The sequence below is a fragment of the Octopus sinensis genome, linkage group LG16, assembly GCF_006345805.1.
Source record: "Octopus sinensis linkage group LG16, ASM634580v1, whole genome shotgun sequence".
Taxonomy (NCBI): domain Eukaryota; kingdom Metazoa; phylum Mollusca; class Cephalopoda; order Octopoda; family Octopodidae; genus Octopus; species Octopus sinensis.
Window position 1 is genome coordinate 14,629,153 of NC_043012.1, and position 22,680 is coordinate 14,651,832.

General features: G+C 37.1%; 1 protein-coding gene and 1 long non-coding RNA gene across 2 annotated transcripts; both read left to right on the forward strand.

Moving 5' to 3' along the window:
- Positions 1-3,568: 3,568 nt before the first annotated feature.
- Positions 3,569-3,965, forward strand: LOC118766509. Its single transcript, XR_005002445.1, has 2 exons — positions 3,569-3,662; positions 3,881-3,965. It is a non-coding gene; the product is annotated as an uncharacterized LOC118766509 (long non-coding RNA).
- Positions 3,966-4,180: 215 nt separating this feature from the next.
- LOC115220614 (protocadherin Fat 1) lies at positions 4,181-18,464 on the forward strand. Its single transcript, XM_036510190.1, has 6 exons — positions 4,181-4,363; positions 5,483-5,722; positions 9,277-9,450; positions 11,424-11,697; positions 16,252-16,548; positions 17,956-18,464. The coding sequence occupies exons 1-6, from the start codon at positions 4,181-4,183 to the stop codon at positions 18,462-18,464; spliced, it is 1,677 nt and encodes a 558-aa protein (XP_036366083.1).
- Positions 18,465-22,680: the final 4,216 nt, after the last annotated feature.

The following is a 22,680-nucleotide window of genomic DNA, read 5'->3' on the forward strand; positions in this document are numbered from 1 at the left end:
GCTATATTTAGCAGATTGAACGACAACGTAGAAGTGGCTTCGGTGGCTCATAGATCTTTTGTTCAAACCATCACGTGTTTCAGTATATAGTTAATCGTAGACCTGTCTCAGTTGACTTAGCCACCGGTAGAAATACAATCATATCGTTTAATATGGATACCTATGCTAGACAGATAACATCACAATCAGTACAAAATTTATTTCTTACCAGCTTAATTCTTAAAATTTGGCACTAAACATCAACCTCTTAAAATGAAAAGTGAAACTCCCATAGAATTAAAAGGAAGTTTTTAGAAATCTGCGCATATTTTTATGTCATCAATTTAATTTTTATATTTTCAGAATCAGGAAATCATTGCAACTGATGCAGATGCTGAGGAATATAACAGAGATATTGTCTACAACTTATCGGGAGCAGGTGCTCAACTGTTCGCCCTTAACGTTCTAGAAGGTACAATCCGTGTGAAAAATCCTGTTAACATTCGCTGTGATGTTGTAGACACATATGACTTGAAGGTAGGTGTGCATTACTTTGATTGGATTTGGTTTTATTATCTTCATTATTTATCGGGAGAAATTTTACTAAAGAATTTCCTTGTCAAAATTTGCAAGGTCATAAATGTTTTCTCCTCTTTTTTTGCATAAATCCAAGTCCGATAGCTAATGGAGATAAGATCGGACAATTGTAGAGCTGACAACGGCGACAGAGCCAGAAATACGTGTCAACAGTTGTTCTCATATCTCCAAACAGTAAGCCTGGCCTTGTATGTCAGCTTTGGAGAACACATGATTGTGATTATCTCCCCTTCTCAAGTGGACCTTGTCATAATCACTATTTGGTAATTATGATACAACCTCTTGAGGTGAAGATAACTCCAATAAGTCAAGAATTTGTTGTATATTATTTGACGTACTTGTATTTGTCTCTGTTATTTAGATACATGCCTCTGGCCATGGGGAGTAATTTCTCAATTCACTTCTGTTTACTTTATGAGATTGTTGTACACACACCTTTTGACATCTGATATCTGTCGCTATTGTTTTGAAAAGCCAGAGTCAAGTTGCCTTCCTCTCAGTTTCAGTCGCTCGCTCTTCTTCGTTTCTCTTCTACTTCTACAAATACAATTACCCCATTCAGCTAAGACTGACAATCTATTTCCTCTCTTCCAGTTGTTTATCTGTCTTCTCATTCCATTTAATCAGTGCCGAAACGCTGTTCAAGCATTCGCATAACCAGCACCGACCCCTTTCTCTCTCTCTCTCTCTCTCCTTCTCGCTTTCACTCTCTCCCTCTCTCTCCTCTCTTTCTATCTCTTTCTCTCCTTCTCTCAATACCATCTTCATTTCGTCATCTACACACAACACGTGCACAAACATGAACATAACCAATTTTACATTGTATGATTTCAATGTCTTTCTCTCTTGCTCTCTCTCGCTCTCTACAAGGTTATTGCCACTGACCAAGGAGGTGCTGGCCATAAAACCGAAACCAGTCTTAGAATTGTCATCGAGGATATAAATGACAATGCTCCAATATTTAAAAAGCAGTATAAATTTAAAACTCCAATGACAGCAAAAGTAGGAACAAAAGTTGGTTCCGTTAGTGCCATCGACTCAGATTGCAGTCTTCAGAATAACCGAATTACATATTTGCTCAAAGATGGAGGTTTTGGCAAGTTCAAGATCGACCCAGACAAAGGTAATTTTTATTCTATATTTCGTGTTGCTTTTGTTACAGTTAGGGAGGGTCATTCAGCCAATAGTAAACACACACACTGGTTTTATTTCTTTTCTTTCATTGTTACTAGTCAGTTGAAGGCAACGAGCTGGCAGTATCGTTAGCACGCTGGACAAAATGTTTGGCGGCATTTCATCCGTCTTTGCGTTCCGAGTTCAAATTCCAGCGAGTTTGACTTTGCCTTTCATCCTCTCGGGTTCTATGAAATAAGTACCTGTCAAATCCTGGGGCCGACTTAACCTCTCTCTCGAACTTGCTGCCTTATGCCAATAGTAGAAAAGATTATTATTTGTCAACTATAAGGCAGCGAGATGGCAGTATCGTTAGCACGCTGGACGAAATGCTTAGCGGTATTTCATCTGTCGCTACGTTCTGAGTTCAAATTCCGCCGAAGTCCATTATGCCTTTTATCTTTTCGGGGTCGATTAATAAGTACCAGTTACGTACTGGGGTCGATTCTTTCAGTTTCCGTCTACCAAATCCACTCACAAAGCTTTGTTCGGCCCGAGGCTATAGTAGAAGGCACTTGCCCAAGGTGTCACGCAGTGGGACTGAACCCGGAACCATGTGGTTCGTAAGCAAGCTACTTACCACATAGCCACTCCTAAATTATTATTTATTATTGATTTATCGAAATATTTGTTTTTCAGGTGATATAACCGTTGCTGACAATCTTGTTCGAGAACCAGTTGAAACACAGTATAATATTGTGGTACAAGCTATAGATAATGGAGCGCCAGGTCTTTCCAGTAGTACAAATATCTCTGTATTTGTTCCGATCAATCACCCACCCACTATAAAACGAAGTTTTTACTTCTATGTATTAGAAAACAACAAAGCTGGTATATTTATAGGGAACGTAGTCGCAGATGATCCTGATTTACGCAAAGTAAAAGGGGAGAAGCTAACATTTTTCATCACAGATAAATCAGGTGAGAATATTTATTTAAAACTGTATTTCACCATTATTTACATTCTTTATATTATTTACATTCGACACATATTTGTCCTCATCTTGTTTGTTGTTAGCACAACGTTTCGGCTGATATACCCTCCAGCCTTCTTCAGGTGTCTTGGGGAAATTTCGAACCTGTATTCTCATTCCTAAGGTATTTTTCGATGTTATTATTATTATTATTATTATTATTATTATTATTATTATTATTATTATTATTTAGTTTGACTCAGGTTCAGTCTTATTCCTGATATGTTGGTAGCGGGTTACTACCTGTAACCTAAGGCACCCACAAGTTTTCAGCAGTCTTTCAACTGTTTAGAACCCTCCTGAAAATCTTTGCTGTCCCTAAGAGACAAACTTTCTGTAGGAGCTCCTCAATCTCATTCAGCCTTTTGTCTATAGCTTTGCTTACTTTTCCCAACGCACCAATTATTATAGGCACGACCTTTACAGTTCTCAGACTCCAAATTTTTCCGATTTCAAATTTTAAGGGATTTTATTTTTTATACTTTCGTCCCCTTTCTTTACGATCCAGGATCAAACGGGTATGATGAGTCGATTAGTAAGCAACTTCGCTTTTCCTTATCTATAATTGTTATGTCCGGTCTATTATTTTCTAACTTCTTGTCCGTTTGAGTAGGAAAGTCCCACAAAATCTTAAGCCGTCGCTACGTTCTGAGTTCAAATTCCACCGAGGCCGACTTTGCTTTCACCCTTTTGGGGTCGATAAATCAAGTACCGGTTGAAAACTGTGGTCGATGTAATCGACACATCCCCTCCCCTAGAATGATTGCCCTTGTGGAAAAATTTGAAACCATTATTATTACTATTATTATTATTATCATCATCATCATCATCATCATCATTATTATTAAGGCAGCAAGCTGGCAGAAACGTTAGCGCGCCGGGTGAAATGCTTAGCAGTATTTCGTCTGCCGTTATGTTCTGAGTTCAAATTCCGCCGAGGTCGACTTTACCTTTCATCCTTTCGGGGTCGATAAATTAAGTACCAGTTACGCATTGGGATCATGTGATCGACTTAATCCCTTCTGTCTGTCCTTGTTTGCCCCCTCTATGTTTGTCCCCTTGTGGGCAATAAAGAAATAAGAATTGCTAGCACGCTGGTCGAAGTGCTTGGCGGTATTCCGCCCCGTCGCTACGTTCTGAGTTCAAATTCCGTCGAGGTCGACTTTGCCTTTCGTCCTTTCGGAGTCGATAAATTAAGTACCAGTTGCGCACTGGGGTCGATATAATCGACTATCCCTCTCCTCCAAATTTCAGGCCTTATGCCTATAGTAGAAATGATTATTATTATCTGGGAAATGTTTTCGATTTGTGAAAATACACGTCATTTTGATTACCTCCGAATTTCGGAAATAAATAAACATTGTAATAAATTGTCCTATTTTTCAGTTCCATTTTGGATTGATCCCAGCAAAGGAAATATTAGGACAAGCGACATAATTGACCGAGAAACTACAGAGATGTATGAATTCAAGGTGTTTGTGAAAGATAATGGTCTTCCTGCCTACACTGCCAGTTCTAACATAATCATTTCAGTGAAAGATATCAATGACAACCCTCCTGTGTTTCTTCATGGTCAGCAGTATCAAGGAACTGTCATGGAAGATGACCAGAACCCAATAATGGGTCAAAAAGTGGAACTGGTAAGCATGGTTTTTGGAAAGACAATTCCGGTTGTTTTTTTTTATTTGTTTATTTTTTTACTTATATCAGTCGGTTGACTGCAGCCCTGCTGGAGCACCGCCTTCAAATTTTTTTAGTTGAACAAATCGACCCCAGAACTTATTTTTTTAAGTCTAGAACTTATTTTATCGGTTTCTTTTGCCGAACCGCTAAGTTACGGAAATGTAAACACACCAACACCAGTTGTCAAACGGTGGGGGGGGGGGTAAACACAGACACAAAGACACACACACACAGACATATATATATATATATATATACGACGGGCTTCTTTCAGTTTCCGTCTTCCAAATCCACTCACAAGGCTTTGGTCGGTCCCGAGGTTATAGTAGAAGGACAGCTGCCCAAGTGCTGAGAGAGACTGAATCCAGAACCATGTGGTTGGAAAGCAAGCTTCTTACCACAGGGCCAAGTCTGTGGCTAATCGAATATTCGTATGAAGTTTATATCATAAGAAGTTTTTTACCACCCACATGGTTCCGGGTTCAGTCCCACTGCGTGGTACCTTGGGCAAGTGTCTTCTACTATAGCCTTGGGCCAACCAAAGCCTTGTGAGTGGATTTGGTAGACGGAAACTGGAAGAAGCCCGTCGTGTGTGTGTATATATATATATATATATGTGTGTGTGTATATATTTGTGTGTCTGTGTTTGTCCCCCCACCATTGCTTGACAACCGATGCTGGTGTGTTTGTGTCCCCGTTACTTAGCGGTTCGGCAAAAGAGACCAATAAAATAAGTACTGGGCTTACAAAAGAATAAGTCCCATGGTCGAGTTGTTCGATTAAAGGCGGTGCTCCAGTATGGCCGCAGTCAAATGACTGAAACAAGTAAAAGAGTAAAAGAGTAAAAAAGAGTAAAGTAATTAATGAGGAAATATTTATAGAAACCCCGTTATGCAAAACTGAATGTGGAAAAGGGATTCTTCCGGTTTAAGTAAGACGTTTGTAATGATTTCTAGTATGTAGTAACATATTTCTTTCTACTATAAACACAAGGCCTGAAATTTTTGCTGGGAGGGAGCCAGTCGAATACATAGACACCAGTGCTTAACTGGTACTTATTCTATCGACCTCAAAAGGATAAAGTGCAAAGTCTATCTCTGTGGAATTTGAGCTCAGAACGTAAAGCTGGAAGGAATGTCGCTAAGCGTATTGTCCGGCCAATGGACGATTCGGTCACCAAGCGTTTTGTCCGGCCAATGGACGATTCGGTCACCAAGCATTTTGTCCGGCCAATGGACGATTCGGTCACCAAGCGTTTTGTCCGGCCAATGGACGATTCCCTCACCAAGCGTTTTGTCCGGCCAATGGACGATTCGGTTACCACCCGGTTTAATAGAGCTTCAATTTAAATTTTGAGCTTCAATTTAAATTGATATACTTGTTGTTATTTAGCTCCAAGTCAGCCCTGATTAATGAGATGCACATACCCTTCAAAATCCCCTCAGCAGTATAGATTTTAGTCTAGTAATTATTTTATCAAACCCTATTTTTCAAATCATTAAGTTAAAGGACATAAAGAGACACACAGAAACGGTCACAGAACACCACACACACACACACACACACACACACACACACACACACATGCATACACACACACACATGCATACACACACACACACAAACACACATGCATACACACACACACACACAAACACACACACACATGCACACACACACATGCATACACACACACATGCATACACACACACACATGCATACACACACACACACATGCATACACACACACACACATGCATACACACACACACACACACACACCATTTTAAATATGTTTCAGCTATATTCGAACCCGTCACAAAGCCATTCACTGTAATTTGTTATGGAGAAAATTCCTCACTGTAGTCAGTAAGGCGGGAAGAACATCGAGTCACAAATGCACAAGCATACATAAATACATAAATGCACAAAAACGAATAACTTTAGAGACAGACAGACAGACAGACAGACAGACAGACAGACAGACAGACAGACAGACAGACAGACAGATATAAAGAAAGAAACAAACAAACAAACGTTTTTGTCTATCCATACATCATCGATAATTTTTGTTTTATTTCAAATTTATTTTTTCTACAGTTTCAAATATTTAACGTTCATATTTAAAAATTACTTACACCGAAATATACTCATGAGGAATTTAAATGCACAGCATATATTGTTGTTTTTTTTTTCTTCCCTCCCATTTGTTTTTGAGGGTGTTTTTTTTTTTTTTTACGTATTTCCTAAAATATTTACAATATTTGTTTTGCTTGCTGGAAACATTTGTGATAGTTAAATTAACTGAAAATAGATTACAAGAACAAAGCTATTTATCACAATTTTCAGCAAAACCAATTTTACTATGATTCATATAAAAAAAAAAACACCCTTGGGAACTCTAAATAATTAAACTTCCATACCAAATTTATTCTTGTACAGATACTACATACAAATTGAAGCGTTTTTCCATTTTCTTTTGTTTTTAAAATTTTTCGGGTTTTTCTTTGTCTATTTATTTTCTTGTTGCTCTCTTGATAGAATTTGGTCGAAACATTGTTTTCGTTAATTTTATCTATGCTACAAATCAATTGTAAAAATATTTTTTTAAGCTTGTTTTCCCATAGACCATTCTAAAATATTAATGATGATGATGTTGATGATGACGATGATAATAATGATGACTAAAAGTGCTTCCATAATAAGTTATTATTTCGTGTTCTGTATTTGGTTTTCAAAATTCTTGATGCTAACACATGCGTTGAAACGAACTTTGTTGTATCTTGGAAGGGTCATTACACCAATAATAAACACACACACTGGTTAAATCTCACTTCTTTATCGTTAGTTAATTGGTTAAATATTTAACCAACTAATCTTATGTCTTGCTTTATCAGTCAGCTGATCAATCACTCAATCAGTTAGCCAAAGACCTATCATCACCATTCGTGACCTCATCGATGGCATGCCCTCACTCTTCCTAGTCTGCTTCATGAATGACATGCTCTGTCTTGTGGAGGCGCATGGCCTAGTGGTTAGAGCAGCGGACTCACGATCGAGGGATCGTGGGTTCGAATCTCAGACCGTGCGGTATGTGTATTTATGAGCGAAACACCTAAGCTCCACGCGGCTCCGGCAGAAGGGAATGGCAGAACTTCTGCTGACTATTTCGCTATTACTTTCTCTCATGCTTGCTCTCTCTCTCTCTCTCTCTCTCTCTCTCTCTCTCTCTCTCTCTCCTGGTGAACAAAGGGACTTTGACAAACAACTGATTGATAGATTGTTTAACCATTGATTAAGCAAGAAATGGATTGGTTGATCAATTAAATAACTATTTGCTTTTATCTAGAAATCAAAGAAAATTACTAAAATTCCGTTTAAATTTTGCTTTTGTGACCTGGACATCAAGGTTTCGAAACTAACCTATTTTCGATAACATAATATTTCAGACAGATTCAGCACTGAGTTACTAAATCCGTCATAGCAAATATTATGCTCAACATCACAGATTTGCTGGTCAGTAGCTTGACCTTAACCAATTGAGCACGATAATATGTGCATCTCTGATCATGAGTAGGAGTAGTGGGTGGGGAACATCATAGCCATGTGTTCAGAGGGATTCTTTAGGGTTTGAATAAATGTAAGGAAAGCAAACATTGAAGGAAATAGCCATTTTGTAGCATTCGTTTCCTTTGCAGAAATTCTAAGGCTAGAAACTCTGTTTATCAATGTAAAATTACTTCCGGTTCTGATGTCTTTTTTTCATCTCAGTTGTCCAAAAGAATATCTAACCATTACTCTACATTTAGACATATCAATAAACGCAACAGAACTGAGCTTAGCAAATTAATTTGGTCTCTAAAGGAACATAATAAACAATTCGAGTTGGAATGGAATATTCTGTCTAGATCCTTTCCATATGATAAAGGCAAATCTTATTCTGTTCTCGGAGAATTCTCTTGCAAACACGTTTAAAGAAATCGTTTATCGTTGCAAACATTGGCAAAAATATACCATTAGTTCCAATAAGTAATTTCTACCAATCTATAAAATTCGACTTTAAACTGTCTTCTTACGTTTCATTTCCACTAAATATATCTATTTACACGCCTTTAAGCTTTATTTCCACTCATATATCGCATTATATTTCTCCACTCTTAATTTTCTGTTAATTCCTTTCTTTCTCCCCCTACTCTTTATCTAAATTGCTTTTGACGTTAAATCTATTAACGGTTTTTTTTAAAAAAATAACATGCCCGCGTTCCCTTCATCATATACGCGGTAATCACATTCGGTTAAAATGGCTTATTGATGTGCTTTATTTCTCTTTTTTCCTGACGAGATGGCGACATTGTTTTACATCATTTTATTCCCTCGGGAATAATACCAATGTTTTCTTCGAAACATATGTCGGAAGTATAAAGATTTGAATAACACTTGCGTTTAACTCCATTTCTTAATTTATTTATGTCATACAAAAACATTTCACTAAACCCTGGCATTTCCACCTTTATAAGTAGGCTGTAACATCTTTGGCAATTATGTGAATTTTCGTTACCCTGGTAACTAGTTTTACTATGTTATTTGTATACATTGAAAAAGTACATATACGTTTATATATATATGTGTGTGTGTGTGTAGGCGAAGTCATGGCTATGTGTATATTATATATATATATATATATGGCTATGTGTATATATATATATATATATATATATATACATATATATATATATATATATATATATATATATATATTATATATATATATATATATAATTATATTATATTATGTTATATTATATTGTATATATTATATTATATTATATTTACATTATATTATATATAATCAATGCCATTTGTTTTTCAGTCTAAAAACGTGACTGTGATTGATAAAGATGCTACAACAAACAACAGACAAATACAATTCAGCCTGAAAGGAGCCAAAAGTGACCTGTTCAAGATTAACTCCAAAACAGGTACCATCTACGTTGCACGTCCAGGTAACATAGACCGAGAATTTGATCGCCAGTTTCATCTAAAGGTAATGCAGCTAATTATATATCAAATGAAATCTGCTTTTGTCCTTTTTGTTTATTTATTTATTATTATTGAGTTTACATTTTTGCAGGTCTTTTGTTTTACTATTTTAACGCATGAAGACGGTATATTATCACTAAGGCGGCGAGCTGGCAGAGTGGTTAGCACGTCGGGCGAAATGCTTAGCAGTATTTCGTCTGCCGTTACGTTGTGAGTTCAAATTCCGCCGGGGTCGACTTTACCTTTCATCCTTTCGGGGTCAATAAATTAAGTACCAGTTACGCACTGGGGTCGATGTAATCGACTTAATACCTATGTCTGTCCTTGTTTGTCCCCTCTCTGTTTAGCCCCTTATGGGTAGTAAAGAAATAGGTATATTATCACCCGTGAATACGGCCCCACGACGTTTAAACTTCTCTACTTGTCTCAGCGATGTTCCGTTAGCATGCAGAACGCATTGGGAAGACTTTCTCTTAACAACCAAAGTGTCAGTCTTCCCAACACTAATTCTTATCCCTGTATGTATATATATATATATTATATATATATATATATATATGTATATATATATATATATATATATGTATATATATATATATATATATATATATAATATATATATATATATATATACATATACAGTAATCCCTCGCCATATCGCGGTTCACTTATCGCGGTTTATTATTTAAGCGTACGTTGATTCCTCCGTGTTGTTGTTTTGCATTTATAATAAAATAGATATATACAAATTATAAAAAATAATTCAAAAGATATACTGTACTGTTTCTACTTCACGGATTTTCACCTGTCGCTGGGGTTGGGGTTGGAACGTAACACCCGCAATAGTCGAGGGATTATTGTATGTCTATAAATTTAGAATAATACGGTAGTCACATTGCTGGTGATTATATATATATATGATTGATTGATTGATTCTAGTTTCAGCTTATGAGCTGTGGCCATGCTGGGGCACATATTATTATTATTATTATTATTATTATTATTATTTACATTTTTAGTGCTTTCCTCCGTTATCAGATTTATCAAAAAGTGGTTCAAATTTAGACTCCTTGGCCTGTTTATAAAGAATTTTCTGAGTTTTGCCTAGCATGGGAGAAGAAAGAAGACAAATGTTTCTTCTCCCTTACAAGAAGTCTAAATTTGAATCATTTTTTTGATAAATCGGATAACGGAAGAAAGCGCTAAAAATGTAAAGAAGATATAAATAAATATATACTCTCTCTCTCTCTTTTACTTGTTTCAGTCATTTGACTGTGGCCATGCTGGAGCACCGCCTTTAATCGAGCAACTCGACCCCGGGACTTATTCTTTTGTAAGCCCAGTACTTATTCTATCGGTCTCTTTTGCCGAACCGTTAAGTAACGGGGACATAAACACACCAACATCGGTTGTCAAGCAATGCTAGTGGGACAAACACAGACACACAAACACACACATACATATATATATACATATATACGACGGGCTTCTTTCAGTTTCCGTCTACCAAATCCACTCACAAGGCATTGGTCGGCCTGGGGCTATAGCAGAAGACACTTGCCCAAGATGCCACGCAGTGGGACTGAACCCGGAACCATGTGGTTGGTTAGCAAGCTACTTACCACACAGCCACTCCTGCACCTGTATATATATATAATCCTCCATCATTCTGACTACTTTATTCTAAATATACAATATCTGTACATCACTTCAAAAACTCTCTCTCTATCCATCCATCTATATATATATATATATATATATATATGTATATATGTATGTATGTATGTATGTATATATGTATATATATATATATATATATATATATATATATTATATATATATATATATAAATAAGACCGAACCTTTTTTATTGTTTCTGATAGTTCAGGAATGTCAGTTGAAGTGAAATACTGAAGAGCAGTGGTGTTATGTTTGCATAATTTATTTCATACCCTATTTTGCTTGGTACTTCATTAGTTACAATATATCTTTCAGATTGTAGCAACCGACCAAAATGGCAGGGGCCACTCAACGGAGGCTGACCTTAATATCCACGTACGAGATGTTAATGATCACAAACCTCGCTTCGTACAAGAATCATATGAATTTTCTCTTCCGTCCATTGTTAAAGCTGGTTATAAGATCGGTCAGTTAATTGCCATTGACAGAGATAGCACCAGTCCTAATAACAAGCTATTGTACATATTTGATTCTGATACACTCGGGAAATTCAAAATTGATATCGAAACAGGTTCGCTTTTTTTTTTACCTTTTCGTTTGCTGTTGTTTTTGCAGTGTTTTTGTCATAAGTATTTATTTTTAATTTTTCGTTTTTAAATTCTTTTCCATAATTTCAGTCTTAAGACTCTGGCCATGCGGAGCATAATTTTCTAACTATTAAATGGTTATACCAATACCAGTAATTATTATATCAATCTCTGAGACGAAAGCCAATGTAGAACTTGAAGCAAAAGAAAGGAAAGGAACTAAATACCGCAAGCTATTTTCATTTGTTATGCGAATTAGCAGCTCCAGTTCTCTGTAACTTCTAGATTTGTAAGTGCATAAACAGATTGGCTACTTATATCTCTGGGATTTGTCGAAATGATTAAATACCTCTGATGAGATCGCAATAAGGTCCGAAAATCGATTAAAGCAGTTCATCATTTTCTTAGTCAACAAGAAATAGTTAAATTTCCTCTGTTTATATATCTATGGCATGGGTTATATATATTATATCATACCTTGATACTGTGTGAACTGAGATCCCCGTTGACATTAATTCACAAAACGCTAATATTAAGTCAAGTGTAAACACTTTTATGTTATGCAAATTAGTAGCTCCAGCTCTCCGTTGCTGCTGCATTTTTAAGTATATAAACAGATTGGATACTTGCTTCTCTGGGATTGCTTAAGACAAAGACAGACGAAATACCCTTGTGCATTTCGCCCGGTGAGCTAACGTTTCTTATTTCTTTACTGCCAACAAGAAGCTAAACATAGAGGGGACAAACAAGGACAGACAAAGGGGTTAAGTCGATTAGATCGACCCCAGTGCGTAACTGGTACTTAAATTATCGACCCCGAAATGATGAACGGCAAAGTCGACCTCGGTGGAATTTGAACTCAGAACGTAATGACAGACGAAATACCGCTACGCATTTCGCCCGGCGTGCTAACCACTCTGCCAGCTCGCCGCCTTTCTCTCCTTCTTAATAACCATATATATGTACCCGTCTGTAAGATCTCACAGTTTCCTTTAAAATAACAACTTCTAAGGATATTGGCTATCATATAATAAACCAGCGTGTTAAATATTTTTACTCACCATCTAAGTGCAGGCATGAGATTCTTTTTTTTTGTCTGAGAGAAAATTTCATCATAAACATGTTCTAAAAGTATAATATATACTGTAGCGAGACAAACATCTGCCCAGCAGTGACTCATGGGAACGCCAGACACGTTTCGTCCTTCTTGCAGAATTTGCTGTTGATATCATCGGTTCCAGTATTTTACTGGTATTTGATTTTATCGATCCCGGAAGAATGAAAAACAAAGATGACCCCGACGAGATTTGAACTCAGAAAATAAAGAACTGGAAGGAATACTATACAGCATGTTTCCTATTACCGTAACCATTCTGCCATATCACTGCCCTTATGAAAGAGGATGAGGAAGAGCAGGAGGAGGATTTGGGTACACTGGATGATCTTTTAAAAAAGAGGAGTGATGGTCACGACCAGAACACCTTTGATCATACATCTTCTCCATCAAGGTTGATCATTCGAACCAGATCTCTAGGCTGCTCCACTTTTTCATTTGTACCCTGCATGCATTCAGCATTGGCAAAATCCACCTTAAGTTCTGCAGAGAATACGCAAAAGTCATGTTCACTAACCTCTTTTATCTTGGTTAACTTATAAACGAGCAAGCTGTGCCTTCCAGGCTCTTCACATAGAACGATGATGGCAAATCTATGACATGCCTGTCAGCAGTGATAAGTCACGAAGTTTTTAGTTTGTCATGCAACGCATTTTGAAAAATAAATCTTGCTATATTACGTTATAAAAAAGGTTATCTATAAGCATTTGCTAAAAACTACACTGCCTGTATACATATAAGTGACACTCCGGTAACAGAACTGTGAAAGATATTTAAAATTTCGATTCTCTGGGCAAAAAGTTTCGTTGTCATTGACATGGAAGGACTTGAATTCTGTACAACAAACTAATAACACTGTATAACGCGATTATTGTCCTTGGGTAGCAACTGTTATTTCCTATTTGCTTTAACCCTAGAAAGTATGAGAAATGGCTAATATTTCCTTCAAACTATGTTTTTGTTACATTTATTAAAACCCCCAAAATTCCCTCTCAACGCATGGGTATGATGCTCTCCCACTGCTCCTTACTCGGGATCAGAGGTGCACATATTGCCAGCTACTAAGAGATATGCTCAACTGGTTATGGTCAAGCCATTAGCAAGCAAATCTGTGGTACTGTGCAGAATCCTTCCTATAATGATATTTCTGCTTCAGCAACTCAGCGCTTAGTCTGTCTGAAATGTAACGGAAAATAGGTCAGTTTCAAAACTCTGATGTTCAGATTACAAAAGGAAAGTCTGAACAGAATAGTAGCCATTTTCTTTGATTTCTAGATAGAAGCAAGAAGCAAATAGAAAAATAAAGAAATAACATTCGTTACACAGTGTAATAGAACACTTGTAAATTACATAATGTTATGTTGCTGTCAGTTGGACTTTCTCCTTGAACAAGTGTGGAGATGCGTGGCCTAATGGTTACAGTGTTGGACTCATGATCCTAAGATTGTGGTTTCGATTCCTGGATCGGACGACGCGTTATACTCTTGAGCAAAACACTTCACTTCGCATCGCTCCGGTCCACTCATCAGTCAAAGTGAATAATCCGGAGACAGACCAGCGTCCCATCCAGTGGGAAAATATATACGCAGCGGAAAATGAGAAACCAGCCCTATATGGCTCGGCAATGAGTTTTGTCCTATCCTTGAACAAGAGAGGAGTGGAGTGGCTGTGTGGTAAGTAGCTTGCTTACCAACCACATGGTTCCGGGTTCAGTCCCACTGCGTGGCATCTTGGGCAAGTGTCTTCTGCTATAGCCCCGGGCCAACCAATGCCTTGTGAGTGGATTTGGTAGACGGAAACTGAAAGAAGCCTGTCGTATATATATATATATGTAAGTGTGTGTATATGTTTGTGTGTCTGTGTTTGTCCCCCTAGCATTGCTTGACAACCGATGCTGGTGTGTTTACGTCCCCGTCACTTAGCGGTTCGGCAAAAGAGACTGATAGAATAAGTACTGGGCTTACAAAGAATAAGTCCCGGGGTTGATTTGCTCGACTAAAGGCGGTGCTCCAGCATGGCCGCAGTCAAATGGCTGAAACAAGTAAAAGAGAGAGTAAAAAAGAGAGAGTAAAGAGAGAGTTAAATTGTTGGTCTTCATATTTAACTGTCATCCTCAGATCAACCGTCAACGAACTGACCTACGATCAAAGACGTTCAAACCGTGATTATCTTCTTCTTCTTTTTTTCTTTCAGACACAATGTATCCTTATCTATATTATCTCATGTTCTTCTTCCGCTAGTGAGGTAGAAATGCTCTTTGACGGATATTTGGGTGCTATTTCTAGAGAGTCAAGTGGTCATATAAATGATCCTTCATGGGCTTGTGAAAGAGAGTAAAGTATTTTGGCTATATTTGTAGCAAGTCTTAATAATGGATGAGATATGAAATGTCAGCAGTTTCCTCAATAGGTTTGCATTTATTTCGCCATCTTTGTCTCGCGCTAATGTTATAAGTTTCTCATTGTGATATAATATTCGCACAGACATAGAATTTGCCGTGTGATTCTTAGTGTTGCAATGAATTTAAACCAAGAATGGTTTACGGCATCTCACAGTTATAATCATGTTAATGTAGCAACAGCGAATTGATAACAGAACAATGGTTTAATACAAGAAAACAAAGTTTAGTAAATTTACAATATATAAAAAGATAAGCTGCTTCTATAAGAGACGTAATTCCTAAAAAAGACGAAGTTTTTACTCCAGTTAACCATTTATCTCAACACTAATTGATTTAAAACTTTTTATCGCTAAACACTTTTCTCCAAATACATTTATGGAACTCGTTTCAAAAATTTACTTAAGCTTTATCGGATTTTTCTTTTAAGTATCAAGCTCTTTCAAATAGAAAAAAAACATACAAAATATCACTTTTAATTAGAGATGCGTGGCTGTGTGGTCAGACGTTTGCTTCCCAACTACTTGGTTCTGGGTTCAGTCCCTCTGCATGGCACCTTGGGCAGCTCTCTTCTACTCTAGTCCCTAGCTGACCAAACACTTGAGAGTAGTTTTGGTAGGCGGAAAGTGAAACTCGTTATAAATGTGTGTGTGCGCGCATATGTGTGTGTGTGTGTGCGTGTATATCTATGTGCGTTTGTGTGTCTTTGTGCTAGTGGTTGTCCCCCACCACCGTTTGACAACCGGTGTTAGTTTGTTGACGTCCACATGATTTAACGGCTTGACAAAAGGGACCGATAGTATAAGTACCAGGCTTTAATAAAATAAGTACAGGGTTCAATTCGTACCACTAAAACCTTTCAAAGCGGTGCTCCAGCATGGCTGCAGTCAAATGACTAAAACAGATTAGATTTAAATCTACTAAAAATTAAAATTTATTTTTTTTGTTTTAGTTCTATTTCTTGGTTGTTCGTTTTGTTTTTTGTTTTTTGTTTTTTTCCTTCATTTTCACGTTTTAAATTTGTAGGGGTTTTGACACTGCTCGAAGGGTTTTTCTCAAAACCTCGCCAGTCCACTTACACATTTACCGTGACCGCCATGGACATGGGGTTTCCTTCCCGAAAGACGAAAGCTCAAGTCATTGTAAATGCACCACATATGGTTTACAACGACTATCCACCCAAATTCGAAGGTCATAACGTATTCATTATTAAAGAAGAAATGCCTGTTGGTTCCCTTGTGGGTACTTTAAAAGTTACTGACGAAGATAAGAGGAAAAATAACAGCATTCATTTAAGAATAGCTCCAGAAGACGAACCATATGGTAAGTACGAATGTCTGTCTATTTAGTTTTCCTCTATTTTTCATTATATTAGGAGCTCTTTAAGCCGGTGAGCTGGCAGAACCGTACCGGACAAAAATGCTTAACGGCATTTCGTCCGTCTTCACGTTCTGAGTTCAAATTCTGCCGTCTGCCGATTATTAGTTACATATATATATATATGTGTGGGTGTTTGTGTGTGTGGGTGTGTGTATTTATATATATATATATATATATATTCATTGCCTTCGAACGTGGAGTAGTTGAAACAGGGACAGCTGAAGAAAGGGAATATTCTTTATGTTGTATGTCACGTTTCTCTGTTTGTTTGGGGGTTTTTTTCGCTGTCCGACAAAAAGTTCGTTTCTATGTTTTTGTCTTCATCTTTTCGTTTCTCATTGTGTTCAACGTTTTTTGATGTCCTGTACCCATATATGCATATATATATATATATATATATATATATGTATGTATATATGCATATATTTATATATTATTTATATTATATATATATATATGTGTGTGTGTGTGTGTGTATAGATATAGATATAGATATATGTATGTATACACACACACATAGGCGCAGGAGTGGCTGTGTGATAAGTAGCTTGCTTACCAACCACATGGTTCTGGGTTCAATCCCACTGCGGGGCACCTTAGGCAAGTGCCTTCTACTGCAGCCTTCGGGTGACCAAAGCCTTGTTAGTGAATTTGGTAGATGGAAACTGAAACTGCTGGTGTTTACGTCCCCGTAACTAAGCGGTTCGGCAAAAGAGAAAGACCGATAGAATAAGTACTAGGCTTACAAAGAATAAGTCCTGGGGTCGATTTGCTCAACTAAAGGCGGCGTTGACTAAAGGCCACAGTCGAATGACTGAAACAAATAAAAGAGTAAGGAGCATGTGTGTGTGTGTGTGAGAGAGAGAGAGAGAGAGAGAGAGAGAGAGAGAGATTTCGTTTTGCTTTTTGTATATACACGTAGTTAAACTTTGCCTTTTTTCGATATTTTTTAATTATAATTTTTTTTAATCTCATTTCATTTTTTTTTTTTTTGGTTAGATTCTTTTTTCAATAATGTAAATCATTTTTAGAACAATGGATCTCGAAGTACACATAAAGCTATAAATAATAGCATACAAATATTGAGTTGAAAACTCTGTTTAACTAGAAAACAAAATCGAAGGAACCCCTATCATGTCTACAGGATATGGAAGCTCATGTCCCACGGGCGACCTTTGACATTTTCTTTCTAAAAAGTTTTTAAACCCAATTTTTACTATTTATAGCTCTATGTGTGCTTCGAGATTCATTATTCTAAGAACAAAAACAGAATTTTTACGTTCTCTCGAAAATTTATAAATTTTTATGATGCTTTTTTTTTCTTTTTTCGATTTTCGATTTCTTTTCTAGTGCCTTTCACGCTTAAAAGCGATGGTTCCATAATAACAACGGAAGTTATTGATAGGGACGCTGGCTACGAACATTTTAGATTTACAGTTCATGCCACCGATACGGGCAGCCCTCCGCACAACACCAGTCAGGAAGTGGGAATCATCGTCAATGACATCAACGACAACCCGCCACATTTTACAATGGAAACCTACCAACACATGGTCTCCACTCACTTCCCTGGTTCCACTATCGTTGCCACGCCGTTTGCGTTCGACGATGTCGACAAAACGGACTCTGTGTATCAGTACAAACTTCATGGAAAAAATCCGGGATATTTTTATATTAACGACCAAACAGGGGTTGTAAGGACCACCAATTTGGCCCGGAATTTGAAGGCTGGTATGATGGAATTCACCATTGTTGCACAGGACATGTACAATAAAAGCTTGACAGCTGAAGCTAAGCTAATAATCCGAGTTATGAAGAAAGCTCCGCAGAAGAAATTTTGCTGCCGTGTCCCCTGTTGATGTAAATTATTGCTAAATTTGAATAAATCTCCAACCACATTGACAATTATAATTACCCACTTCTACGAGGTCATTAATTAAAAATCTACGATCGAAACAATCATATATGTAAAGGTTTTACAGCTGACCATTAAAATGTTTGCCGTTAGGATGTTTATAAACTGAAGTTTTCAAACAAACACACATTGCACGCACGCACCCACGCACACCCAAATACATGTGCACACGTCCATACTTATATATAAGCAATCATGTGTGTGTGTTCTGTAAAACAAGGACAAACGCCTTTTTGTGCAAAGTGTTCAATACGTACTTGTCGAGTTTGGTAAAGAGTATATATATATATATTATATATATATATATATATATATATATATATATATATATATATACATATATATGCATAAGCATACACGTGTGTGTATATATGTGTGTGTGTGTGTGTACATAAATGTATGTATACACCTACACATGACAAAAATGGGAAGACCATGTCTAAAACTCGGGTCAAATGAACCTTTAATAAGCAATATTTGTGTCAGAGGTCAACTACCGGGTTCTAGCTTACACTACATCTATCCATTTCACTAATATCACACAAGACCTGCCATCACAGAAACACACACACACACTCACACACACACACACACACACACACACCACACACACACACACACACATATATATATACATGTATGTACACGCACTTCATAAGCGGCTCAATAATTTTACCGTCTTCGAGTTTTTCACCATATCTGACGAGTGGAAATATCAACAATCAAAATCGAACACTGGAAAAAATATTTCAATTGTTCAAACTATCCTCCATTGTTTTTGTTTTTGTTGTTTTTTTTTTTTTAATGTACAAAGTATTGGCCTGATGAATGGGAAAAAACAATTTGTATAACGAGGCATGTTAATGAATATTGGCTTGGCTGATGCTAATGAGATTAAGAAATTATTTGGACCAACAATTCTTAGTTCCTTTTTATTATTTCTCAGCATTTTTTTTTTTTTGAAGTTTCGGTTTTTAATAAAATACTTCATAAAAAACTTTTAAGAGTTTTATTTCTTTTCTTTTCTATTTTTTCTAAACTGCTAAATATTTGTCTTTTATTGTTCATTCATGTACGAGAGTGTGCTGAAAATCCCTGGATTTTGGGGTTTCGCGAAAGGCCTGGTTGAAGGTCCAACCTTCCAAATTCTTTTACAGGGCTTAGAAACACTAAAGGACCGCTGCAATAAGTGTGTGAATCTGCGAGGGAAATATGTTGGATTAAATGATTCTCCTGGTTTTTCTTTTACCCAAGGCCAGGAACTTTTCAGCACGCCCTCGTAAGTTTACTTGTGATGAGAAGCAGGAGACGGAACTGGAAGCTAGAACAATAATGTACCAGATCCAGCACTAGAACCTCAGAAAAGGAGGAACTGGTAAAAAAAAAAGGCAAACTTGCTATTCAGATTTCGTGTCTGTTCTCACCTATAGTAATGAATATTGGGTAAGAACCGAGAGGGTACGATCGTTAATACAATCAACCGAAATGGGGTTCCGGTTCCGCCGAAGATTCTCTGGATTAACGTCGCTCGACAAAGGTGCGTATTTCGGATATCAGGCAGTTTCCGCAGGCCGAGTCACAATTCCACTGCCTTGAGGAGTCACAGCTCCACGTGGATTAAAGCGAACTTCTTAACCATACAGCCATGCCTGTGCCTAGCTTCTGCTATCAGACTGTGGCATCTCTTCCTATCAGCAACAAATTCCCATATGCATTGAATTCTTACACAAATGCAATCAAATCTCATCCATAACTTATACTCTTACAGTTATTTATTTCCTCACTTCTCTATTTCCTAAATTCGCAAGAAATAGCAGTAGTTCGCTCCAGCGCGCAATATCTGGCTAATTTGTTAACTGATCAATGACTGTGTGTCACTTGTTCTCTGTATATTACGAGCTGAAGTGAACTACTGTTATCTCTATAGAACGAGTATCCGAAATGGAGATCTGGTTCCGCCGAAGAATCTCTGGATTAACGTACCTCGACAGGGTGCATAGTTCGAATATCTGAGGGTTTCCCTCAGACGGAGCCGCTACTTCGCCGCCTTGAGGAGTTGCAGTTCCACGTGGTTTCAAAGCGAACTTCTTAACCATACAGCCATGCCTGTGCCTACCTTTTGCTAGCAAACTGTGGAATTTTCTTCCTATCAGCAACAATTTCCCTTATGTATTGAATTCTTACATAAATGCAATCAAATCTCTTCCATAATTTATGGCCCACATCTCCTTCAGTTTTTGTTTCTTCACTTTATTTCCCAAACAACCAAATCCAGCTCTGCGTCCTTGCATTTCAAGATGACATTTCAAAAACAGAAAACACCATGAGGCAGAAAGTCTTAGATCTTTATTACAGTAACAGTACAAAGATCAACTATGCAATTGATAACCAGTCTCCCACAATGTTTTACGAAAGCATTCTTTAAAAATCCCACTAAAACAATATGCTTTTAGTTCCATCTATCCATCTCCTCTGCCCAGGATTCGTTGGGGGATCGTATGGTTAGAGCCTTCAGGCACCTCCTCTATAGGGCCTTTTCGGAAGCAACTGATTTACACTTTCCTGTTGTGGTCCCAAGTGGAATTATCTGAGGCTATGGAAATTATCCAACTATTTCGTTCTTGGGATTATCTGAGGCTATGGATATACTCCAAATATTTCGTTCTTGGGATTATCTAAGGCTATGGATATTATCCAACTATTTCGTTCTTGGGGTTATATGAGGCTATGGATAATATCCACCTATTTCGTTCTTGGTATTATCTGAGGCTATGGATAATATCCACCTATCCAACTATTTCGTTCTTGGGATTATCTGAGGCTATGCATATTATCCAACTAATTCGTTCTTGGGATTGTCTGAGGCTATGGATATAATCCAGCTATTTCGTTCTTTGGATTATCTGAAGCAATGGATGTTACCCAACTAATTTGTTCTTGGGATTATCTGAGACTATGTATATTATCCAACTCTTTCGTTCTTGGGATTATCTCAGGCTATAGATATTATCCAACTATTTCGTTCTTGGGATTATCTCAGGATATGGATATTATCCAACTGTTTCGTTCTTTGGATTATATGAGGCAATGGATGTTATCCAACAATTTCTTTCTTGGGATTACCTGATGCTATGGATATTATCCAACTATTTCGTTCTTGGATTATCTAAGACTATTGATATTATCCAACTATATCTTTCTTGGGATTATCTGAGGCAAAGGATATTATCCTACTATTTCCTTCTTCGGATTATCTCAGGCTATGAATATTATCCAACTCTTTCGTTCTTGGGATTATCTGCGATTATGGATAATATCCAACTATTTCGTTCTTGGGATTATCTGAAGCGATGGATGTTACACTACAAATTCGTTCTTCGGCTTATCTGAGCCTATAGATATTATCCAACAATTTCTTTATTGGGATTTCCTGAGGCTATGGATATAATCCAACTATTTCGTTCATGGGATTATCTGAGGCTATGGATATTATCCAACTATTTCGTTCTTGGGATTATCTCAGGCTATGGATATTATCAAACTATTTCTTTCTTGGGATTATCTCAGGCTATGGATATTATCCACATGTTTCGTTCTTGGGATTATCTCAGGCTATGGACATAATCCAACTATTTCGTTGTTGGGATTATCAGAAACAATGGATATTATACAACAATTTCTTTCTTTGGATTATCTGAAGCTATGGATATAATCCAACTATTTCGTCCTTCGTATTATCAAAGGATATGGATATTATCCACCTAATTCGATCTTGGGATTATCTGAGGCAATGGATATTATCCAACTATTTCAGTCTTGGGATTATCTGAGGCAATGGATATTATCCAACTATTTCGTTTTGGGATTGTCTGATGCTATGGATATTTTCCAACATTTTCCTTCTTGGGATTATCTGAGGCTATGGATATTATCCAACAATTTCGTTCTTGGGATTGTCTAAGGCGATGCTTATAATCCAACTATTTCTTTCTTGGAATTATCTGAGGCTATGGATATTATCCAACTATTTCGGTCTTGGGATTATCTGATGCTATGGATATTATCCAACAATTTACTTCTTGGGATTATCTGCGGCAATGGATATTATCCAACTATTTCGTTTTGGGATTGTCTGAGGCTAGGGATATTATCCAACTATT

Excerpts from the sequence above, each read along its gene's own strand:
- LOC115220614 (XM_036510190.1), top strand. The coding sequence starts at position 4,181 with ATGTATGAATTCAAGGTGTTTGTGAAAGATAATGGTCTTCCTGCCTAC. Across the intron at positions 9,451-11,423 it reads ATCGCCAGTTTCATCTAAAG|TTACAATATATCTTTCAGAT; the intron begins GTAATGCAGCTA and ends GTACTTCATTAG. Across the intron at positions 11,698-16,251 it reads CAAAATTGATATCGAAACAG|GGGTTTTGACACTGCTCGAA; the intron begins GTTCGCTTTTTT and ends TTAAATTTGTAG.